Source organism: Arachis duranensis, chromosome 5, assembly GCF_000817695.3.
Source record: "Arachis duranensis cultivar V14167 chromosome 5, aradu.V14167.gnm2.J7QH, whole genome shotgun sequence".
NCBI classification, from domain to species: domain Eukaryota; kingdom Viridiplantae; phylum Streptophyta; class Magnoliopsida; order Fabales; family Fabaceae; genus Arachis; species Arachis duranensis.
In genome coordinates, this window is record NC_029776.3 from 13965978 (window position 1) to 13985366 (window position 19389).

General features: G+C 30.2%; 1 protein-coding gene and 1 long non-coding RNA gene across 4 annotated transcripts; both read right to left on the reverse strand.

Annotated features, from left to right (window-relative positions):
* Positions 1-846: 846 nt before the first annotated feature.
* LOC127747742 (uncharacterized) lies at positions 847-4911 on the reverse strand. 3 transcript variants are annotated; one of them, XR_008009559.1, is made up of 5 exons: positions 4405-4911; positions 4280-4329; positions 3278-3357; positions 2176-2231; positions 847-1777 (listed from the first exon to the last, which is right to left on the reverse strand). It is a non-coding gene; the product is annotated as an uncharacterized LOC127747742 (long non-coding RNA). The 3 variants fall into 3 exon arrangements; XR_008009560.1 differs by having other exon boundaries at positions 847-1838; XR_008009561.1 differs by lacking the exon at positions 4280-4329.
* Positions 4912-6979: 2068 nt separating this feature from the next.
* LOC107488125 (replication protein A 70 kDa DNA-binding subunit D-like) lies at positions 6980-8906 on the reverse strand. The gene is made up of 7 exons (XM_016108820.1): positions 8847-8906; positions 8396-8666; positions 8204-8294; positions 7649-7858; positions 7414-7549; positions 7187-7305; positions 6980-7052 (listed from the first exon to the last, which is right to left on the reverse strand). Exons 1-7 carry the CDS (start codon positions 8904-8906, stop codon positions 6980-6982), a joined length of 960 nt encoding a protein of 319 aa, XP_015964306.1.
* Between the last annotated feature and the right edge of the window lie 10483 nt (positions 8907-19389).

Consider the following 19389-nt stretch of genomic DNA (forward strand, 5'->3'; position numbering starts at 1 on the left):
TCCAATATCACTTTTTGAAATTCAAACAAATATGTCCTAAATCTTGTCCCTATATGAAAGTGAGTCATGAATCAATCAACCATATTACAATAATATCATTTTCACTTATCTTTAGAACATTGGTTGATAATCTCAATAATATACTAATATAGTATAAAATCACTAAAATACATTTACAAAAAAATCTCATAAAAATAGTAAGATTTGCAAGAAAATATTTCAAACTACTAAAACAAAGATAAAATGAAAAGACATATGGTATAGTTAAAGGACAATGTTGAACTTAACTATTACATTTGATGGGCTTCAAGTATCATTTCTAAGCTAAAAGAGTCAAGCAAAAACAATTAGAACCTAAAGGCGGTATCATATATAAGCCTCTCAACATGGCACTTCATATCCCAAAAATCAAAATTCAATAGTCACACAAAAACTAAAGTTTGGCAACCGTTTTTTTAGTTTCTTTTATCACCATTTTTGGCAGATTCCAATATAAGTATTTAAGGAAAGACAATTACGTTACATCACAAAAAAAGGTAAATAGCTAGATCATGGATCAATTCAAATCATTATAAACCATATATAATAAGGAATGTTAAGTTGGCGTGACGATATTTAATAGTAAAATTTGAAATGAAGCACCTTTCAATAAAAAATCCTTCATTTTTCTTGATCTTTAAGGATAGTAGTTGATAATAAAAAGAAAAAAAAAAGATACATATAGATAGATAATCATACTTTATCTTCAGTCATTATATATAAATTAATAATACTCATTTCTCTCATGTTTTTGGTTCCCTCATATTGTAATTTCTTGAAATATCTGAATTTCAAATTTAATTCAAAGATTCAAGAATACTAAAAATTAGAATCTATGAAAAAAATTGGTGAAACTGTGTTGTTGGTGATAGATAATTTATATTGGACTAAGAACACAATTAAGAAATAAAGATGTTTAGTAGTGCATCTCAAGGAGTAAGAATGTCATACCATGTCCCCTAAACCAAGTATCATAAAGTTTGTTGCACCCTCTCGAGGAACAACACCAACCAACAAATTTTTAAGAAATACAATATTTACAGGCAACTCCAATTTTTTTGTTAGCAGTTGCAATCCAATAAGATTCAAACTATTAAATCCCATGACATTTTTCCCAAACAACCTTCCGAAGAAAAAAATCCAGAAAATGTCATAGACAAATAGACAATAGAGGAGCATTGATCAAATCTTATTGTGTTAACAACAACATATATAAAGCAAAAATGATTTTTTGTTTTGGGAGTATACCAAGCCATACAATACCTTATATTTTTTTCTTTTTAGAAATAATGTTATAATTTGTGTAATTAAATCTCAAATATGTCATTATTACCAAACTATTTGCATACATGATTAAACTATTAGTGTTACAGAAAAGAAAATTCCCCAACTGTCAACAGGATCCTTACTGTATTCTTTTACTTACAATAAAAAACATAGACTTGCTGGTTCTGATAATGAAGAACAATTTCAACCCTGGGCTAAAAATTATGATTCTTTTTAGCTTTGTAAATCAAATAGAAAAAGGTTCCATTAAAATAAAACTAATTCATTTTTGAAGTAAATAAAGGCACTAACCTTGGTCTCATACTCAACTCATCGGAGAGTAAATCAACTCTAAGTTTCTCAATATTTGCCTTATCAATCATTCTCTCAACCTCCCCCTGCAACTCTGCCTCCCTTAGAGACACTGACTGTCTGGCATTCATCTCAGCTCAATTTGCCACCTTCAACGACTCTGCTAAATTTGGCCAGGTGAAACTCTAAAGCTCACGCCTTAATAATAGTCCAGAATTGAACTTCAAAATCATCAAAACTACTTAATTCACATGTGCAGTTTAAAGCTTATAATAGAAGAATTTAAATTCCCTAAAATACAAAATAGACATCCTTTTATTCCGCAAAGCATTTTCTTAACTACCATCTAATTTGTTTTTTTTTTCTTTTTAAACCTTATTTAAAGGATATTGTTTGTTACATTGAAGCTGTCTAGCTAAAATTTTTTTCTTGAAACAATGACAGTTAACAATCATAATTGATAGTACTGCCAAATAAAAAAAGATTTAATTATTATTTACTCTCAACAGAGCCAACTAATCAAGAACAAATGTAACTTAAAACTGAACCAAGACTTACCATATAGAATGTCATAAAGCAGAAGTCTACGTAAGCCAAATCATTCAGGACTATGACTGAAAAGGGAAAACAACATTAGAAACTGGTATCATGAAAAATGAAGCAAAAACGTCTATGATAATGTCTCCTAGAAGAAAAAATTTCTCATGGAGGCTGGTATCATGAAAAATGAAAGCAAAAACACTATCAGAAATTTGAATAGCCAAACTATTGCATAAAAGAACTGGAGTCACAAATACGACTTGAAAAGCAAACTAAAACTTACATTATCATTATTATATCCACGGAAATAAAAGCACTACTATGAGAGCCACCAACCATTGTTATATCTTTGAAAATGTTTGCATACATTCATCAATTGTGCATTGTAGCAATAAAAGAAAAAAAGGACACAGTACTTAAATAAGGGGGTTTTAGTTTCCCTTTTCATTGAACAAAAATAAAATAGATCATGTAATCCAATTGTTCGCATACATTCATCAAATGTGTACTCTGGTCTTCATTTCTTATACAATACATTTAACTCTAGTTATATTATCTACTAATACAGCATGCAAGTTAAAAAACCACAATTTCATATGTCAAATGATAATATAGTGAATATGCTCTTAAGTCCTATGTCCCATATATTAGTTAATTCTTATTAACTACCCCTGCATTCATTAACTAACTTGTTAATCTTCGAATCTAAAGTTAGAACAAATGAAGCAAAATTCAAAGAGTTTATAATCATTTAATCAAGCATGGAACATGCAAAGAAGCAAGCTTAAAAACAAATATATTCTTGAGGATTCCATCACACAAATCAACATCACAAAGAACATAGGATGTGATTTCAAAATCTATTTAACTGATATGATCATCTATCTATATATACCCAAAAATTGTGATTCTTAGTGTTTAATCTATACCTATTTTGTTCTCCCCTCCATTACATATATATCATTATGAAATTATGATAATAATAATAATAATAATTGTGTACTAAGTGACTATCACATCAAAACACCAAGTCATAGAGAATAGAGAATAACACATCTTGAACATTTGATAATAAAAACAAAATATATCATGTTCAATATTTTATCCAAAAGATGTTTACCTAACCAATTCAACTAAGGGTGCCACTTGATTGGCCTCACTCGGTGCTTCGTGCTTTTTCTGACTTACCTCATGTAATTTCTGAAACAATAGCATAGCACAAATAATATAATAATTAAAAATGAGATTATTAGTAGCACAACAACTACATCATCTCTAAGGATCAATGTAATTGTGCAAATTGAACGATGAACAGCTTAATCTATATCATCTAAGCTGGAAATAAAATCATAAAAATTGAATACACATAAAAGTTCACATCAGAGGGGGAGGAACAACAAAAAAGGCAAGAGCAATAGCACAAAATTAGGATGAATACATCTCCTATTATCTCTGCCTTCTTCTCTGTTCTCCTAAACCACAATCAAGCAGCTACATCCAAGTCACAAAAAAAAAAAAGCAGCTACATCCAAGTTCATCATATCAAGGGCAGACAAAAAAGATGTGATTGAACTATAGTACACAGGCTAATAGAATCACTATAAAATTCAAGTTCATGATCTCTTTTCTAATATAATGCTAACAATCAATTAGTTAACTAAAAAATGTTTGTTTTACACATAGTGACCTGTTTTTCAAATTTCAATTAGTTAACAAAAAAAATGTTTGCTTCTCAAAATGGAGGAAAGGAAATCTATATAATTTTCAAGTTGTTATAGTTATAGAAAATAGTCAAGAGCATGGTTCAATGATTAAAAAACTGCCAACAAACCATAACATAGAACTGTAGCAATGGTATATACTGAGTTTTATAGGAATTGCTCAGCAAGTAAAAATTGGAAAGCTACATTCATTATGCACTTATAGCAGAAGAAAAAGTAAAGTAAATCAGATAATTTATGAACTACTATTAGTATTATTGCTGCATATTCACAAAATACTGCATGTAATACATGACTTTAACCATCATATTTATTGGTTAGAAGATTTTGCTAACAGAGAACAGAGTAAACTAAAATAATAATAATACTACACTACAAAAATACAGTGCTAGAACACTTACCAAAACATTGGACCGGAGCTCCGGCGTTTCCTCTTATTGCATTCCAAACTCTAATGGCATTTTTTGTAACTTTCTTTAAAAAGAAAATAAAAAATAAATATATGTTTTTAAAGAAGAAAAATTACCTCTGCTGCACCATCGATGACAGGATCTCGAAGCTCTACAGTCTTTTGACTGAAGTCGTCAACTTGTTGCCAGCTGTTCCTTCTTCTCTGACGGTAGTAGCACCACTCACCGTGCCACTATTCTTTCTCCTTACAGCTGCATCAACAGCCACCGCCACCTCTAATTTATTGTTCTTTATCTTTGCTACTTGCCGAAAACAGATTCGGAGCCTCTGTCATCGTCTTCTTTTTATGCTCTCCTAACCCGCAACACTGAGCATGCCCATTCTCTATCTTCTATGCCAGTTACTGTTTTCATCACCGATGAGCTCGTTCTTTTTTCTTTTAGAGAGAGAGAGTCCAAGTAGAAAGAAAGAAGCGAAGAGAGAGACAGAAAATCAAGGATAGAAGATTTGAATTATAAAATCCTACGTTTAAATTTATTCACTCAGTTCTGATTTGGAATGCTCATTCAAATTTTGTATTTGAAATTTGAATTCCAATCCCAAAAAGATAAAGAACCCGCTCATAGCTAGAATCTCCTCAACTTTCTTTTGTTAAAAGCACTTTTTTCAGAGCTACAGAGCTGTTATTTTAGCAGCTACAATACAATGTCTATTTTACCCATTCACGTTTTAATGTTTACAGTTCACTTTTTCGGTTAACAATGTAATTTTACTTGCTGAGACATGTGTCATTTAACTGTCCATGACACTTGTCAATCACCTAAACATGCACTAATTGCTTATTATATATTAACTAGCACTAGCAAGATACCCGCGCAATGCACGGGCAACACATATGCGGATTAAAATGACGTAAATGTAAAGAATTATTGGTTATTTTATCTGATGTTAGAAAAAAAATGATGATCTTTATAATTTTAAAAGTATTTGTAAAATGTAAAATAAATTGTAAGCATTTTAATAAAGGAAAAAGAAGACATGAAAAAGATTAGACTATTATCGTGTTGTTTGTAGATGCAGAAATAATATAAATAGTAACTCAAAGCATTTGAAATATAATTTCGTAAAATTGATTGAGTAAAGTTTGAATTGTATTAAATATGAATTGAATATTATATTTTTATTTTTATTTGTACAACATGAAGTCAAATTTTTGTTCACAGGATTAAAAATTTAAAATGATATTTCCAAAAATAAATTGAATTATAAAACCAAAATGTTGGTCACGGTTAATCTCTAAGCCAAATAATCAACTGAGACTGCTGTCATGGCTAATCACTTATGACTTAAAGGAATACTAAGACAAAAATGCACTTTTATACTTGTATAATTCAGAGTAGAGATTTTTTTTTTGTTTTTGGCACAACAGTTGGTCAAACAATGAGCTATAGTCCCATTAAAGATTTTAATGAGAATAAATAATGTTGCTTGGATACCCAAACAATGAGTAAAGACTCTTGCAATTTGGCTTTCTTTTCTCAATAATATCCAATTGATTTTGTGAGAAAATACAATCTGAATAAGAAATGAAATAAGTGATTATGACTATTGTAAGAGTTTTCTGGCGAATGGGCTAATAAATAACATAATTTGTAAGGCTTAAAATCTTAGACAACATTAGCAGCTATAGCCAGCTGTAGATAATGCACCTAAGAACTTAATAAACAAATCAACTAAATTGAGGAGACATTAAACATAACAAAAGGAGGAACATTGCAATGACACACAATATATAAACTACAAACAGATTGAAAGGCTAAGAAAACATTAAGCTATAATGCTAACAAAAGATTTGTCTCACGACAAACTTAACCAAACCAACACTATAACTTCCATACAAACTTTTCAATCAATCTTTTTTCTTCCACAATTCCTCTTAAATGTTTTGTTAGCTGATGCTTGAACATCTAGAGACATGGCTTCTTCTGTTGGGGAGTCATCAACTGCATCAGTAGAGGTTCTCTTGGCTGGAGTTTGACAGGAGCTATTGTAGTTGCTCTCAACAGCAGAATCCTAAGTTTCAGACAAACTCCACAATCAGAAACTATATACTTAGCAGCCTCTTCATTACAGATAGTTATCTTTATTTACCATAGCTAATATAATGATGTGACACGCATAAACTCTTTACCTTGGATAGAAAAACTGCAGCATGTCCATTGATATCTTCGTCTGTTTCAGCTATATGGATATTAGCTAGCATCTGCAAACACTGCACGAAGTAAGATAAAGTTAAGAATCATGTTAGGTACAACAATACATTGAATAGCAGAGCAGAGTTTTAGGTGTTAGCATAACATCCTGCACTTACAGAAGCATCAGAAGAAGAGCTGGGCACACCATAGCTGGACATGAGGGACTCGTCATCTGAAAGTTTTGTGACATTGTACACCCCTTCCACGGCATTGATATTCTTGTATGTGATGTTAAGCTTGAATAAGAACCTTTTGTCAATCATATTCTCCAGGTATTTAGGGTATGACTCTCCTTTCTCGCATTTCTTTACATGGAGGATAAAATGTTTTACTCAGCCGCCTAAACACATTTTCTATGAGAAATTTTTTTTAGCTCGAATCAATTTGACTTACAGATAATTCTTTAACTTTCTCAGTAGTCTTTCCTATCATTTGCTATGCTTCTTTGTTCCACATAAGGAGCTTCAGACAACCACTTCCATCAGTCACAATTACTTGGAGCCTATACCTGCATTAACATCTCAGCAACACATTAACCGTAACCCGTAAAGATAATTACATGCAACTACACTATATTTGCCAATTGAATATATAAAGCACACATTAAGAAAATTAGGAAAATTTTCTGATCTAACAACCAACCTTAGCATAACCTTGAAGCCTACACGCCTACAATTATCACACCAATACTTATCTTTGCTCTGCACAACCTTCTTAGGACATGTCTTACATGACATATAGGACCAATCATCTTTACCAACCTTTAGAGAAACAATGGTCCCAACAATCCAACATGACGTTTTCTAACAAAAATGGTCTAAGTCAGTAACAAAATACGTACGGCCTAAGTTATCAAATTGCAATCTCACCTCAGTCATATTAAGAACCTCTTCTATAGTGCGCACTGGTACAATGCTGGCATTGATCTCATCTGTGACTAAGTATTGAGGTTGAGTTTTCAACTGACTAATTCGTTGTGAACATGAAATAAAATCAGTTGCCAATCTGTGCATATGGCGAAAAAGTTAACATACGCTAAGATTATATTCAAAATCTGGAATCTAAATGCAGAATAAACCAAGTATTTGTGCACCAATGACAAACCTTTTCTTGAAGTCAATAACCTCAGGAAGGTTTGGATTGAAGTAACATGTGGACACATAGTAGCTGCTTTGAATATTGACAGAATTCAAGTACATGTTGGACTTAAAGAGCTGAACCACTATTAGGAAAGGCTCCCCATCATCTTGCTCGAGATGTGAAAGAACTTCATCGACCAATTCCCCAAGCAATGTACATTTAATTTTGTACTTTCTGGAACGAAAAACAGAACACCACACCTTAACTAATTTGTCCACTATTTGTTACTAATCACATAAGGTAGTGCATTAAAGTTACATAGTTTGTCCGTATAATATAATATGCACAATATGTTAAACTAATTTACCAACCTCAGTTGAGTCATGATCTATTTAACATATCCAACAATTTAGACACATTTAATTTAAAAAAAATTACTTCCCCTTTAAATAATGACTGCATTTTTTCTTTTTCTTTAGTGCATGACCAAAGTTAATACTCAAAGTAAGCCTCAGTTTAAATGATTCAAAACTCATACTAAATTCATAGCTGACACATATCCAAAGTAATAAACGTTACTCTAGATCTTCCAACTGAAGTGTAATAAGCTTCGTTTCATCACCAGTGTGTGTAATCATCTCCCTGACTTCTTCCTTTCCAACAACCTCTCCTATGTAATATGCATGTCACAATACATAGCTTTAAATCTAAAGGTATAATTTCCTTGCATGATTAAAGGACGACAAAAAAAGTTATTTCAATTAAACTTACCAAATAATAGATTTCTGTCGGTTGAACCATTTTCATCAAGTTCATGAAACGGACGGAACTTGAATGGGTTAAAAGCAAAAGTCTCAATAGGTAGGACTGCCACCATAGTCTTTGTATAAAAGTTAAGCTTGTACTTGTGAGGAGTTGTCCTAACCTTTCCATTGTTAAGCTTGACAATAAAATTTTGCATACTATAAACACAATGCTCTTTTATCCTATTTTTAAACAACTCCAACCCAGGCTTGCAAACGATTGCATGAATTCTATCACCCTGTAAGTTGGATAAAAACAACATGAACATAACTTATTAACGCACACCTAAGAAGAAGCTGCAAGGTATAAGTATGAATGATGTAAATACATTCTCATCTTGTAAAACCAACTCCAAGCTAAACACTTCATTCTTGTTCCACTGACTTGAAAACTTATACAATCAAGCAACTCCCACAACCAAGGACCAGGCAAGCTTGGTTGGATTGATATCCCTCACGAAATCCTTCCTCACAGCCATTTGTTTGTAGCAGAAAAGAATATCGAGCTCAACCTATAGCAGATCCAAACAACAATACACATATATATTTTGTATAAGCTTTGGGGTCCTCATTTATACACAACTATTTTTGTCATGATGACAGTGGTGGGCGAGAAAATCTGTGATTTTTGAACACCCGACGGAGCGCGCCTAAGTGGGAGGTACCAAATCGATCACTTTATTAACCGTGAGTCACCAGTCAGGTGTTGCAAAAAATTCTTCCTTTACAGAAATTTTGAATTTTTCCAAGACCTCTCACCAAGCAAGCCGGTCACGTAAGCATAGTTCTTGGAAGTAACACTGGCAGCCTTGTTCACTGCGTTGCAATTTCGGCGAAAAGTCCTGTTGAGAGAAAGGTCAATTTCTTTTCCGCACCAAGCCATGTTTCTGTAATATTTTAGTTTTCTTATGTTTTTATTGTGACATTAGTTGTCGCCGAATCCTAGCCACGTGTCCACATCCGCCCTTGCTTCTCATTTCGGGTGTCATCTAGGGAACTATTTACTTTAACTAATGAACAACTTATTTCAAGGACCCAACCCTCTTACTTTGGCTGCAACGTGTTGTCACCTAAGGATATACTCAATTGGAGGGAACACTATGAATATGCATCAGTGAGTAAACTATTTAACTATTATATTTAGAATAGATAGATTAATGCTTTTATAAAAAAGTTTTTAAACTCTACCTCTAACTAGTGAGCTGTCCGCGCTTCGCGTGGGACGCTTTGTTAATTAATTGTATATACTATAATATAATTCATATGAGTTTACATTGTTTTGAAATCATACTTACTATTAACTAAATCACTTGATATATATTGATTTTGAGTATAATGTAATGTGTCCCAATTAAATACGAAAAAGTAGAACGATAATGTTTCTTTTTTTGGTATATGATATATATTCCTTCGGTCGATATTTTTTTTTTACTACTCACTTGATATGACATTGAGGCCTCCTATAATAATAATAATAATATAAAATATATATTTTCTTTTTATATATTTTTTAGAAAACCTCCTCTTTAATTTATTAAATTTTTTTATTAATTACCATTAACTTTACTTGTTTTTTAAGAAAAAATAAATTTTTTTACAAAAATATCATTTAGCAAAAATTTTACTTTTTATGATAAATTTTTATTTACCAAAATACTCTTTAACAAATGACCTTTCTATTGATTAAATTGTATTTTTTTAAATATTTTTAAAATTTTTTTTGAATGATTTAATTATTTTTCACTAAGATACCCTTCAATAAATTTTTAATTATTAAGGAACTTGATTTGTAAAAATGTTTGAAGAAATGAAATGATAACTTTTTAAATTTTGGATTTATCCATCTCGATTTATTTTTAACTTTTAATAAAGTTATTAATAATTTTCAATAATTTTATAAAATAAATTATTTATTAATATTAATTATTATACGTATTAATAGTGGTAAGATTTTTTTAATTTAATATTAAAATAATATATATTGAGTATCAAAAAATTAGTAGTAAAGTAAAAAAATAATTGTTAATAAAAATTTTGGCAAAATTATAATTTAATAATTAAAAATTATTGAAAAGTTTCTTAAAAAAATTTAATCATTACAAAATTTTTAAAAAAAATATTTTGATAAAAATATAATTTAATCAATAAAAAATAATTTATTAAAGAGTATTTTAGTAAATAAAATTTAATAAAAAAAATATTTTTGCTAAAGAATTCCCCCTCTTTTGGGTTCTCGCATGGAGGCTGTGATTTTAGCTCAAGAAAATTTTTTTCTCATGAACATGGATTACACATCCCTTGAGCCATTTCAAAAAAAAAACTCCCACCTCAATTCCATATTAAAAAAAATCATATCAATGTATGTATTTTATTTTATAAATTTTATAAAAAATAATCATTTCTTTATAAAGCCAAATATTTTTTTTATATAATAACTTATTAGTGTTTTTTTTTGTACACGTAACAAACCTTGTTTATGAAATCATAAGACGTCCATTTTTGTGGAAAGGGACCCTCATCGATGAAATAGATTGATGGGGCAAGAGATTCGATGGTCCCAAAACGTTTGAGCCACTTAATGGTCCATAACAAAACATATTTTTTAAGTTTTTTTAACATCTGCTAAATAGTCCTTTTTTAATTTTAATTATAAATTAATTTCATATATTTTATTTAATTATAAAAACTATTTTTTAATTTATAAATATTATTTTATCATTTATCTATTACGTTTATTAACAATCAAAAATAAAAATAATAACGAATTAGATCTTCTATTGAACGTAAAAAAATTTTTGGCCATTTCGATCGATTAAAGTTTATATTTGATCCATGACGTTCGTCCAGGGTTGTAAAATCGTGTTTCTTTTCGAATCAATCGATTGGAATAACAAAATAATCGATTGAATTTCAGGTTTCCCACAACTCAATCGATTGGACTACAGGTTGTTATCACAAAACAATCGATTGAAAATTGTAAGGCCGCATAGTTTTTGCAAAAATCAATCGATTGGTCATATTACCTAATCGATTGAACGATGACTAAAATGTGGGTTTTTAATAATTCAATCAATTGCTTATACACCCAATCGATTGAATGCTTGAAAACAACCTGAGGTCTCAAAATCAATGAATAGAATCTCTAATTTTGCAATTCTTCGTTTCGATACTTTATTCGTGAAATTGATTGTGTAATGAAAAAGTATTTTTTTATCTTTTATTAATTCACAGACATTGAGAAATACTAAAAAGTAAATAAATTTTAATATTTTTAATATTAATTAGCTAGCAATCAGAGACGGACCCAGAGGGGGCGAGTACTGGCCTGGACCCCCAAAATTTTAAGAAACTATACTTATATATAAGATTTGTGTTTAAAAAATAAAAAATTTTTTGTAATCAAAACGATGGATTGTTTTCTGAACACTACAATGAAAAAATTGATTGGACCTTTGCTGATTCTGTGAAGATCAATTAATAATGAACAAATATTGGATATTAAATAGACGGATAAAAAATGAAGAAAAATTGGAAATTAAGCAATCCATTGGCCAGCGGCAAACCCTTAAATGGAGCTCAATACCGCGGCGGATTAGTCCTTGGCCTGCCGGGCTGAGGGATACCGTGGGAAACCAAAAAAGTAGATGGATATCCGAAAGAAAAACAATGAAATTTTTTATAATCAAAGAGATTGATATACAATTCCAATGGTGGGATTGAATAATTGGTGATAGATTATTCATCAATTTATAATGTTAATATTAAGGAAAAGATAAGATTAGAGTATCTAAATCAAAATAAAGCCTTAAAAATTGAAGATAGAATTTTAAAGATAAGATAGATGAATAATAAGATAATAATTTTTTTAACGATAAGAAACGGCGTAGTACACAATTCAATCGATTGGGTAGAATTTGGCAAATCCATATTGTTTTGATGACCAATCGATTGAATTGTGAGACCTCAGGTTGTTTTCAAGCATTCAATCGATTGCTTATACATTCAATCGATTGGGTGTATAAGCAATCGATTGGGTGTATAAGCAATCGATTGAATTATTAAAAGCCCACATTTTAGTCATCGTTCAATCGATTGAGTAATATGACCAATCGTTTGATTTTTGCGAAAACCATGCTGCCTTATAATTTTCAATCGATTGTTTTGTAATAATAACCTGTAGTCCAATCGATTGAGTTATGGGAAACCTGAAATTGTTTTGCTAATCCAATCTATTGATTCGGAAAGAAACACGATTTCACAACCCTGGACGAACGTCACGGATCAAATATAAACTTTAATCGATCGGAATGGCCAAAAATTTTATTACGATTAGTGGAAGATCTAATTCGTTATTGTTTTTGTTTTTTATTGTTAATAAACATAATAAATGAATGATAAAATAATAATTTATAAATTAAAAAAATAGTTTTTATAATTAAATAAAATATATGAGGTTAATTTGTAATTAAAATTAGAAAATGACTATTTAGCAGTCGTTAAAAAAACTTAAAAAACATGTTTTATTATGGAATCATTAAGTGGTCCAAACGTTCTGGGACCATCGAATCCAATACCTAGTATGATTATACGTAAATTGAATATACTTTGTCATTCTAACTAAATAAATAGAATTGTATTGCTTCAATTTATGTTAAAATAGTGAAACCAAATAAATCAAAAGTGAATGTTATAGTGTTTATCACTTTCTACCTAAGTTACTAAAAAAGATAAATAAATAATATTTAATAAATTTTATATGATTTACTTTTTATTTTAAATATTTTATTTTTTATTTTAAAAAGAAGTTAAAAAATTTAAACACCATAACAAAAGTATCACAAAATTCACCTAAAATCGAATATGTTTCCATCAATTTATGCATAAATTGTAAAAAATATGATGTGAAAGAAGCTGATTTGAATTTATGCATAAATGGATGGAAACGGATTCGATTTATTTGGTTTCACTATTTCAACATAAATTGAAGCAATACAATTCGATTTATTTAGTTAGAATGACAATTAATCATAAATAAAATTAGGTGTATTTGATTTATATATAATCTTATTCAATTTGATTTAGTATCAAAAAAGTTAAATCAAATTTGTTCAATTTGATTTAAATAGATTTATACTTAGGAATATAGACGTAATAATTTTTTGATTTGAAATTTTTATATAATATTAAAACACATTTGGTTTATTAATGTTATTTACCCATAATTAAGAGGCATATTGTATTCTAAAAAAAACTTTTTCAAACAGGATCTAAGTTTAAGTTTGACTTTAATAGGTTATAGTTATACGGAAGGAATTTTAGAAGGAGGGAAAAATGGATTTTAGAGGATATTTTAATAAAACATAAAGTAAATACCGATATAACAATGTGTTATAAAATAATTAAATAAATAAATAAGGAAGAGATGACAAATATAAAATATAAAAAAATAAAGAGAGAGAAAAATGTGGTAGTCGTATAAGAGAGAGAAAAAATTTATTATTGTATGGAATACCTCAGTTACTTTTCTATTTATAGACAAAAAAGTTTTACATTTTTCAACTTCATTAATTTGGTTTGCCTTGAGAAGTTAAACTATTTAGTATTGAAATCAAACACCATCTTAATTATGGTCATCCATCTCCTCTTTCATCCTTATCACAATACAATGCTCTTTTTTTAGGGCAATTCACGTTGATAAGCCAAGGGAGGAAGAAATTTACACAAATTCGCCAAACCAAAATCTAGTTCATAAATCAACCAAACCACGTTTATATGTAGTTCGAATCAGCTAAATTCGAACTGCATTTACACATAATTCGAATGATGTTGATTCGAATTATACTCAAATGTACACACCCACTAATTCGAATCAATCCGAATTCAAATCAGGGTGATTCGAATTACACTCACACACGCTGCACATAGTAATTTGAATTGGCCAGATTCGAATTACTCATAATTTAATTCTGCCCATTCTTTTATTAAAAAATTAATAATTCATTAAAAAATTAATAATTTAAAAATTAAAAAATATATATTTTATTTCATGCATTAAAAAAAGCTAACAAAATATTTAATTACGAGACTTCTTTAAAATGTTAATGAGCTATCAGTTCGAATTTTATACAATACTCTTTTGCCCATTTATAATAGCTCATGAATATTTTTTATAAATTTTTTAATAAATTTATTTAAATTATACCACAAAAAATATTTTATTCTATACAAAATAATTAAAAAATGGCTTAAAAGATGTTATGAGTACTATAAAAAAATTTGTAATGTCCTAATAACTTAGGATATTAAAAAAATACTCTACATAATCAATAATAATTTGGAAATTAAAAAAATATAGTTATAACCAGTATTTACCTAAATTACTAGAATATTACAAACTTTTATAGTACTCCTAACATTTTTTAAACCCTTTTTTTAATTATTTTGCATATAATTTTAATAAATTTATTTAAAATATACTACAAAAAAATATTTTCTTCTATGCAAAATTATTTAAAAAATGGCTTAAAAGATGTTAGGAGTACTATAAAAATTTGTAATGTCCTAATGACTTAGGACATTAAAGAAATACTCTACATAGTCAATAATAATTTAGAAATTAAAGAAAATATATTTTTATCATGTACTTACTTAAATCACTAGAATATTACAAACTTTTATAATACTCATAACATCTTTTAAGCCATTCTTTAAAAAATTATTTTATATAGAATAAAATATATTTTTTAATTATTTTATATGGAATAAATTTTTTTTAATTTCTAAATTATTATTGACTATGTAGAGTATTTTATTTAAAATTTGAGTACATGCATGTATTTACCTATGTCATTAGAACATTACAAATTTTTATAGTACTCATAACATTTTTTAAGCCATTTTTTTTAAAATTATTTTGCATAGAATAAAATATTTTTTGTAGTATAATTTAAATAAATTTATTAAAAAATTTTTTTAAAATATTCATAAGCTATTAAAAATGGACAAAAGAGTATTGTATGAAATTCAAATTGATAGGTCATTAATATTTTAAAGAAGTCTCGTAATTAAATATTTTGTTAGTTTTTTTAAATGTATGAAATAAAATATATTTTTTTAATTTTTTTAATAAATTATGATGAGTTTGAAAACTCTAATCTAATTTAATGATGATCAAACATTATTAAAATAATTAATTACAAAGTTATAAATTTGATAATTGCTAATTTAAATAATTTTGCCATGCAGATTTTGGTTTGGGCAGAAAAATTGGCTAGCCCAACGTAAATCCAAATACTCAGCCTTGATATTAATTTGTTGTGATGGCTGAAATTATGGTTATGCTAATTGGGCCAATAGCTTGGGAAATAAGCCCAGTGCATTCAGCTTTGAGCACAAATGTAATATTAAGTGGCTGAAGCAATTAGTGGTTAATTGAGCCGAAAAGAAAAGAAAAGAAAAGATCATAAGCCCAATAAGATCAAACTTCAGGCTTATGCAATTTTGTCATACGAATGTTGGCTGAAATACTTTATTTGTTGGGCCAGTTTTAATTATTATTGATACAAGCCCAAATTATTTTGCTTGCTTAGTCTGAAACCAATTGAGAGAGGAAGCAAATGTTTTTGCCTCATGCTTCCAACGGATCCCACCTTTCAAGTAGTGATGGATTTCAAATTTAATTAATTTGAATTTAACTTACATTGAAAACTATGAGAGAGAAAGTGTAATTGATTTGATTGATTGCATTAATGATGCACGCTACTCAGCATAGAGTAAAGTAAAAGCAACTCACTTTTAATTAATTTGTTCATCTTTATTTAATTGTTTTTCTTTTACTCTATCTACTCTCTTTACTCTTTCTTCTTTCTTTCGGTCATATCACAGAAACCATGAAAGCTAAGCCTAGCCACCGAAAAGAAGGAGAAGCAAGTAACAAGACCATCACAATGATGGCAAGAAAAAGAAAACAAAAAGTATGTTGTGGCTGAGATTCTCATCACTTATGATAAGATTTGGTGAAGAGATCTTGGCTTCTCCATACCCAAAAATGGATGAAGAAGATATCAGTCAGAAGAAGAAGATTCTTGGAGGGATGGCTTGACTCTGATTTTGTTCAACCACCACAGGAGGTAGCTACAGTGGCTACGTGATGGAAGAGGCAAAAGTTGGAGCAGATGATGCTGTCATCATCATGAAGCATCAAGGGCTAGGAGTTCATCTTGGAGTGCAAGACAAGATGGAAGGCTCGGATTGATGATTATTGGTGACCAAGGAAGGACCAGAGGTAATTGCATGTTGGGTTTTACATTCAATTTCTTCTTCTCTCTCTCTGGCCGAACCGGTTTATATGAAGAAGAAGAATATTAGCTTGGTTTATTTGGTTTCAACCGTGGAGGCTCCCCCTATATATAAGGGTGAACAGCCAGGGCTTGAAGCAAGGAGTGAGAGTGTAAGGCATAGAGTTCTCATAGCTACCTAAGATAATAGAAGTTCTTCTCCTTCAATGTTTTCATTTTGTAATTTTTCTGTTTAATTTTGTCTGTCTTGAGTCTCATGGAAAAAAGACAACAGTGAGGTTTGTAAAGAAAAAGCCATAGAGCGAAAAAAGGCAAAGAGTGCAAAATTAAAAGAAAAAGCCATAGATGTCCTTAAAGGTCCTTTGTATATCTGTGTTGTGTTTCATGATTCTGTGGAAATCCCCTTGTAAGTTGGGTTAGCACTTTGTAGTTGGAAGCTTGGCAGTAACCAAGTCAAGTTCAGGATTAGGTTTTAGATTCTAGACTTGTCCCATATAGGAAGGGTAGTTCCTAGGAAGAATTGGTGTTTGTAATCAAGAATGATTATAGTGAAATTCCATCATCATTGTGATGAAGACTGGATGTAGGCTGCACTGCACTTAGCAGTTGAACCAGGATATATCTGGGTGTAATTTTCTCTCTCTTCTACTCCATTTCTGTTTTTGCTGCACAGGAGATAAAATTGAAAAATATATCGTGTTGAGTCACGAGATAAAAAGAAAAAGTCTCGTGGTTGGGTACGAGACAAAAATAAAAAAGTCTCTCTAAGTTGTTTCAAAGGCCAGCAAGTGTTGTCAAATGGAAAAAGGGGCTAAGATTCAACCCCCCTTCTCTTAGCCACTGAAAATCATCAATTGGTATCAGAGCTTAGTCTCAAAGAGATCAAGCTTTGCAGCTTGGAGAAAAGATCCAGATGGCAGAAAACAGTGCCTCAACTCTGGTGTCCTACAATCTGACAGAAGGACAGTCAAGCAACAGACCTTCTCTTTTCAATGAGAAAAACTACACCTATTGGAAGGAGAGAATGAAGAGTTTTGTGCAAGCAATATATTACAGATTATAGAAGATCATCCTTGAGGGTCCTCAGTTTCCAACCACTACAAGTGCTGAAGCAGTAATCTCACTCAAACCAAAAGCCAGCTAGACCGAAGAAGACAGAAAAAAGGTGGAGTTCAATGCCAAGGCTATCAACTTGCTCAACTGTGCTATCAGCTTCAAGGAGTACCGACGGTTATCACAATGCACAATGGTAAAGGAAATCTGGGACAAACTTCAAATCACTCATGAAGGAACCACCATAGTAAAGAAGACAAGGATAGACATGTTGAACAGAGAATATGAAATGTTCTCAATGAAGGAAGGAGAATCAATAGATGAAATGTTTGAAAGATTCAACATCATCATTGTTGGCTTGGATGCTATGGGAATTACGTATCCTTATTTTGTGCTTGTGAGGAGAGTTCTTAGATGTCTTACTAAAGAGTGGGAAACAAAAGCTTTAATCATATCTGAGAGTAGTGGTCTAGATTCCATGACATATGATGACTTGAGAGGAAACCTACTTGCTTTTAAAAACACTTATTTGAAAAAAGATTCAAAAAAGAAAAGAATTGCTTTTACATCTGTTACTAACCCCCTGGATGATGAATCCAGTGATAATTCCTCTAAAAATGAATTTGTGTTGTTTGCCAAAAAATTCAGAAAAATGGTGAAGTTCAAGAAAAGAAGCAAGAAAAGCAGCTCAAGAAAACAAAGGAAAGATCTCAGCAAGGTGACATGTTACAACTGCAAAGAAACTGGGCATTTCAAGTTAGATTGCCCTAAGTTGAAGAAAGAAGAGAAGCCAAAGAAGGGAAAGAAGAAAGGGCTGATGGCTTCTTGGGAGGACTTAGAAAATGATTCTGAAGATGATGAAGAATCCGAAACCAATTCTCAACCATGTCTTATGGCTGACCACATTGAACAGGTAGTCATTTCTAACCTTGACACTGAAGCTCTTCATCTTATGATAGATAACCTTTCTGAAAAAATAAGATGCTTTTTGCTGGATGATCAAGATCTTGAACAACAAATCACCATTCTTAAAGCAGAAAATAGATTTCTCAAAGAAAAACTAAGGGAAGCCGAAACTGCTGTAAATATTGTTGAAGAAAACAAGCAATTAAAAGCCCAACTTAGGAGCTGCAAAAGTGACCATTTAGTTGTTTCATATGTAAACTATTTTAAAGAAAATGAAGAGTTGCTTAAAGAGGTCAAAAGGCTTAAAGATGACTTAGCCAAGTTCACTCAAAGTTCTGAAAATCTAAATCAAATCTTGGCTAGTCAAAAACCTCTCTATGATAAAGCTGGCTTGGGGTTCTATAAATCTGTTGAGAAACCTTATTTTGAAAATATGGCCTTATCTTCTAATGACATAAGGTTTCAAGACCCAACAAGCTTTAACAAAACAGCAACTCCAAGGTTTTGTATACTATGTAACCGAAATGGACACTTGATGAGCGGATATTTTGTACGCTTTTTGGGGGTAATTTCATGTAGATTTTAGTATGTTTTAATTAATTTTTAGTAGAATATTATTAGTTTTTAGGCAAAAATCATATTTCTGGACTTTACTATGAGTTTGTGTGTTTTTCTGTGATTTCAGGTATTTTCTGGCTGAAATTGA

Bases quoted from the DNA above. Each gene is read 5' to 3' on its own strand.
- LOC107488125 (XM_016108820.1), bottom strand. From the start codon at position 8,906: ATGGCTGTGAGGAAGGATTTCGTGAGGGATATCAATCCAACCAAGCTT. The intron at 7,550-7,648 runs GTTTGTCATTGG...CCATATGCACAG, and splicing joins GTTATTGACTTCAAGAAAAG to ATTGGCAACTGATTTTATTT. The intron at 7,053-7,186 runs GTTGGTTGTTAG...ATGTTAATGCAG, and splicing joins GGCTTCAAGGTTATGCTAAG to GTATAGGCTCCAAGTAATTG.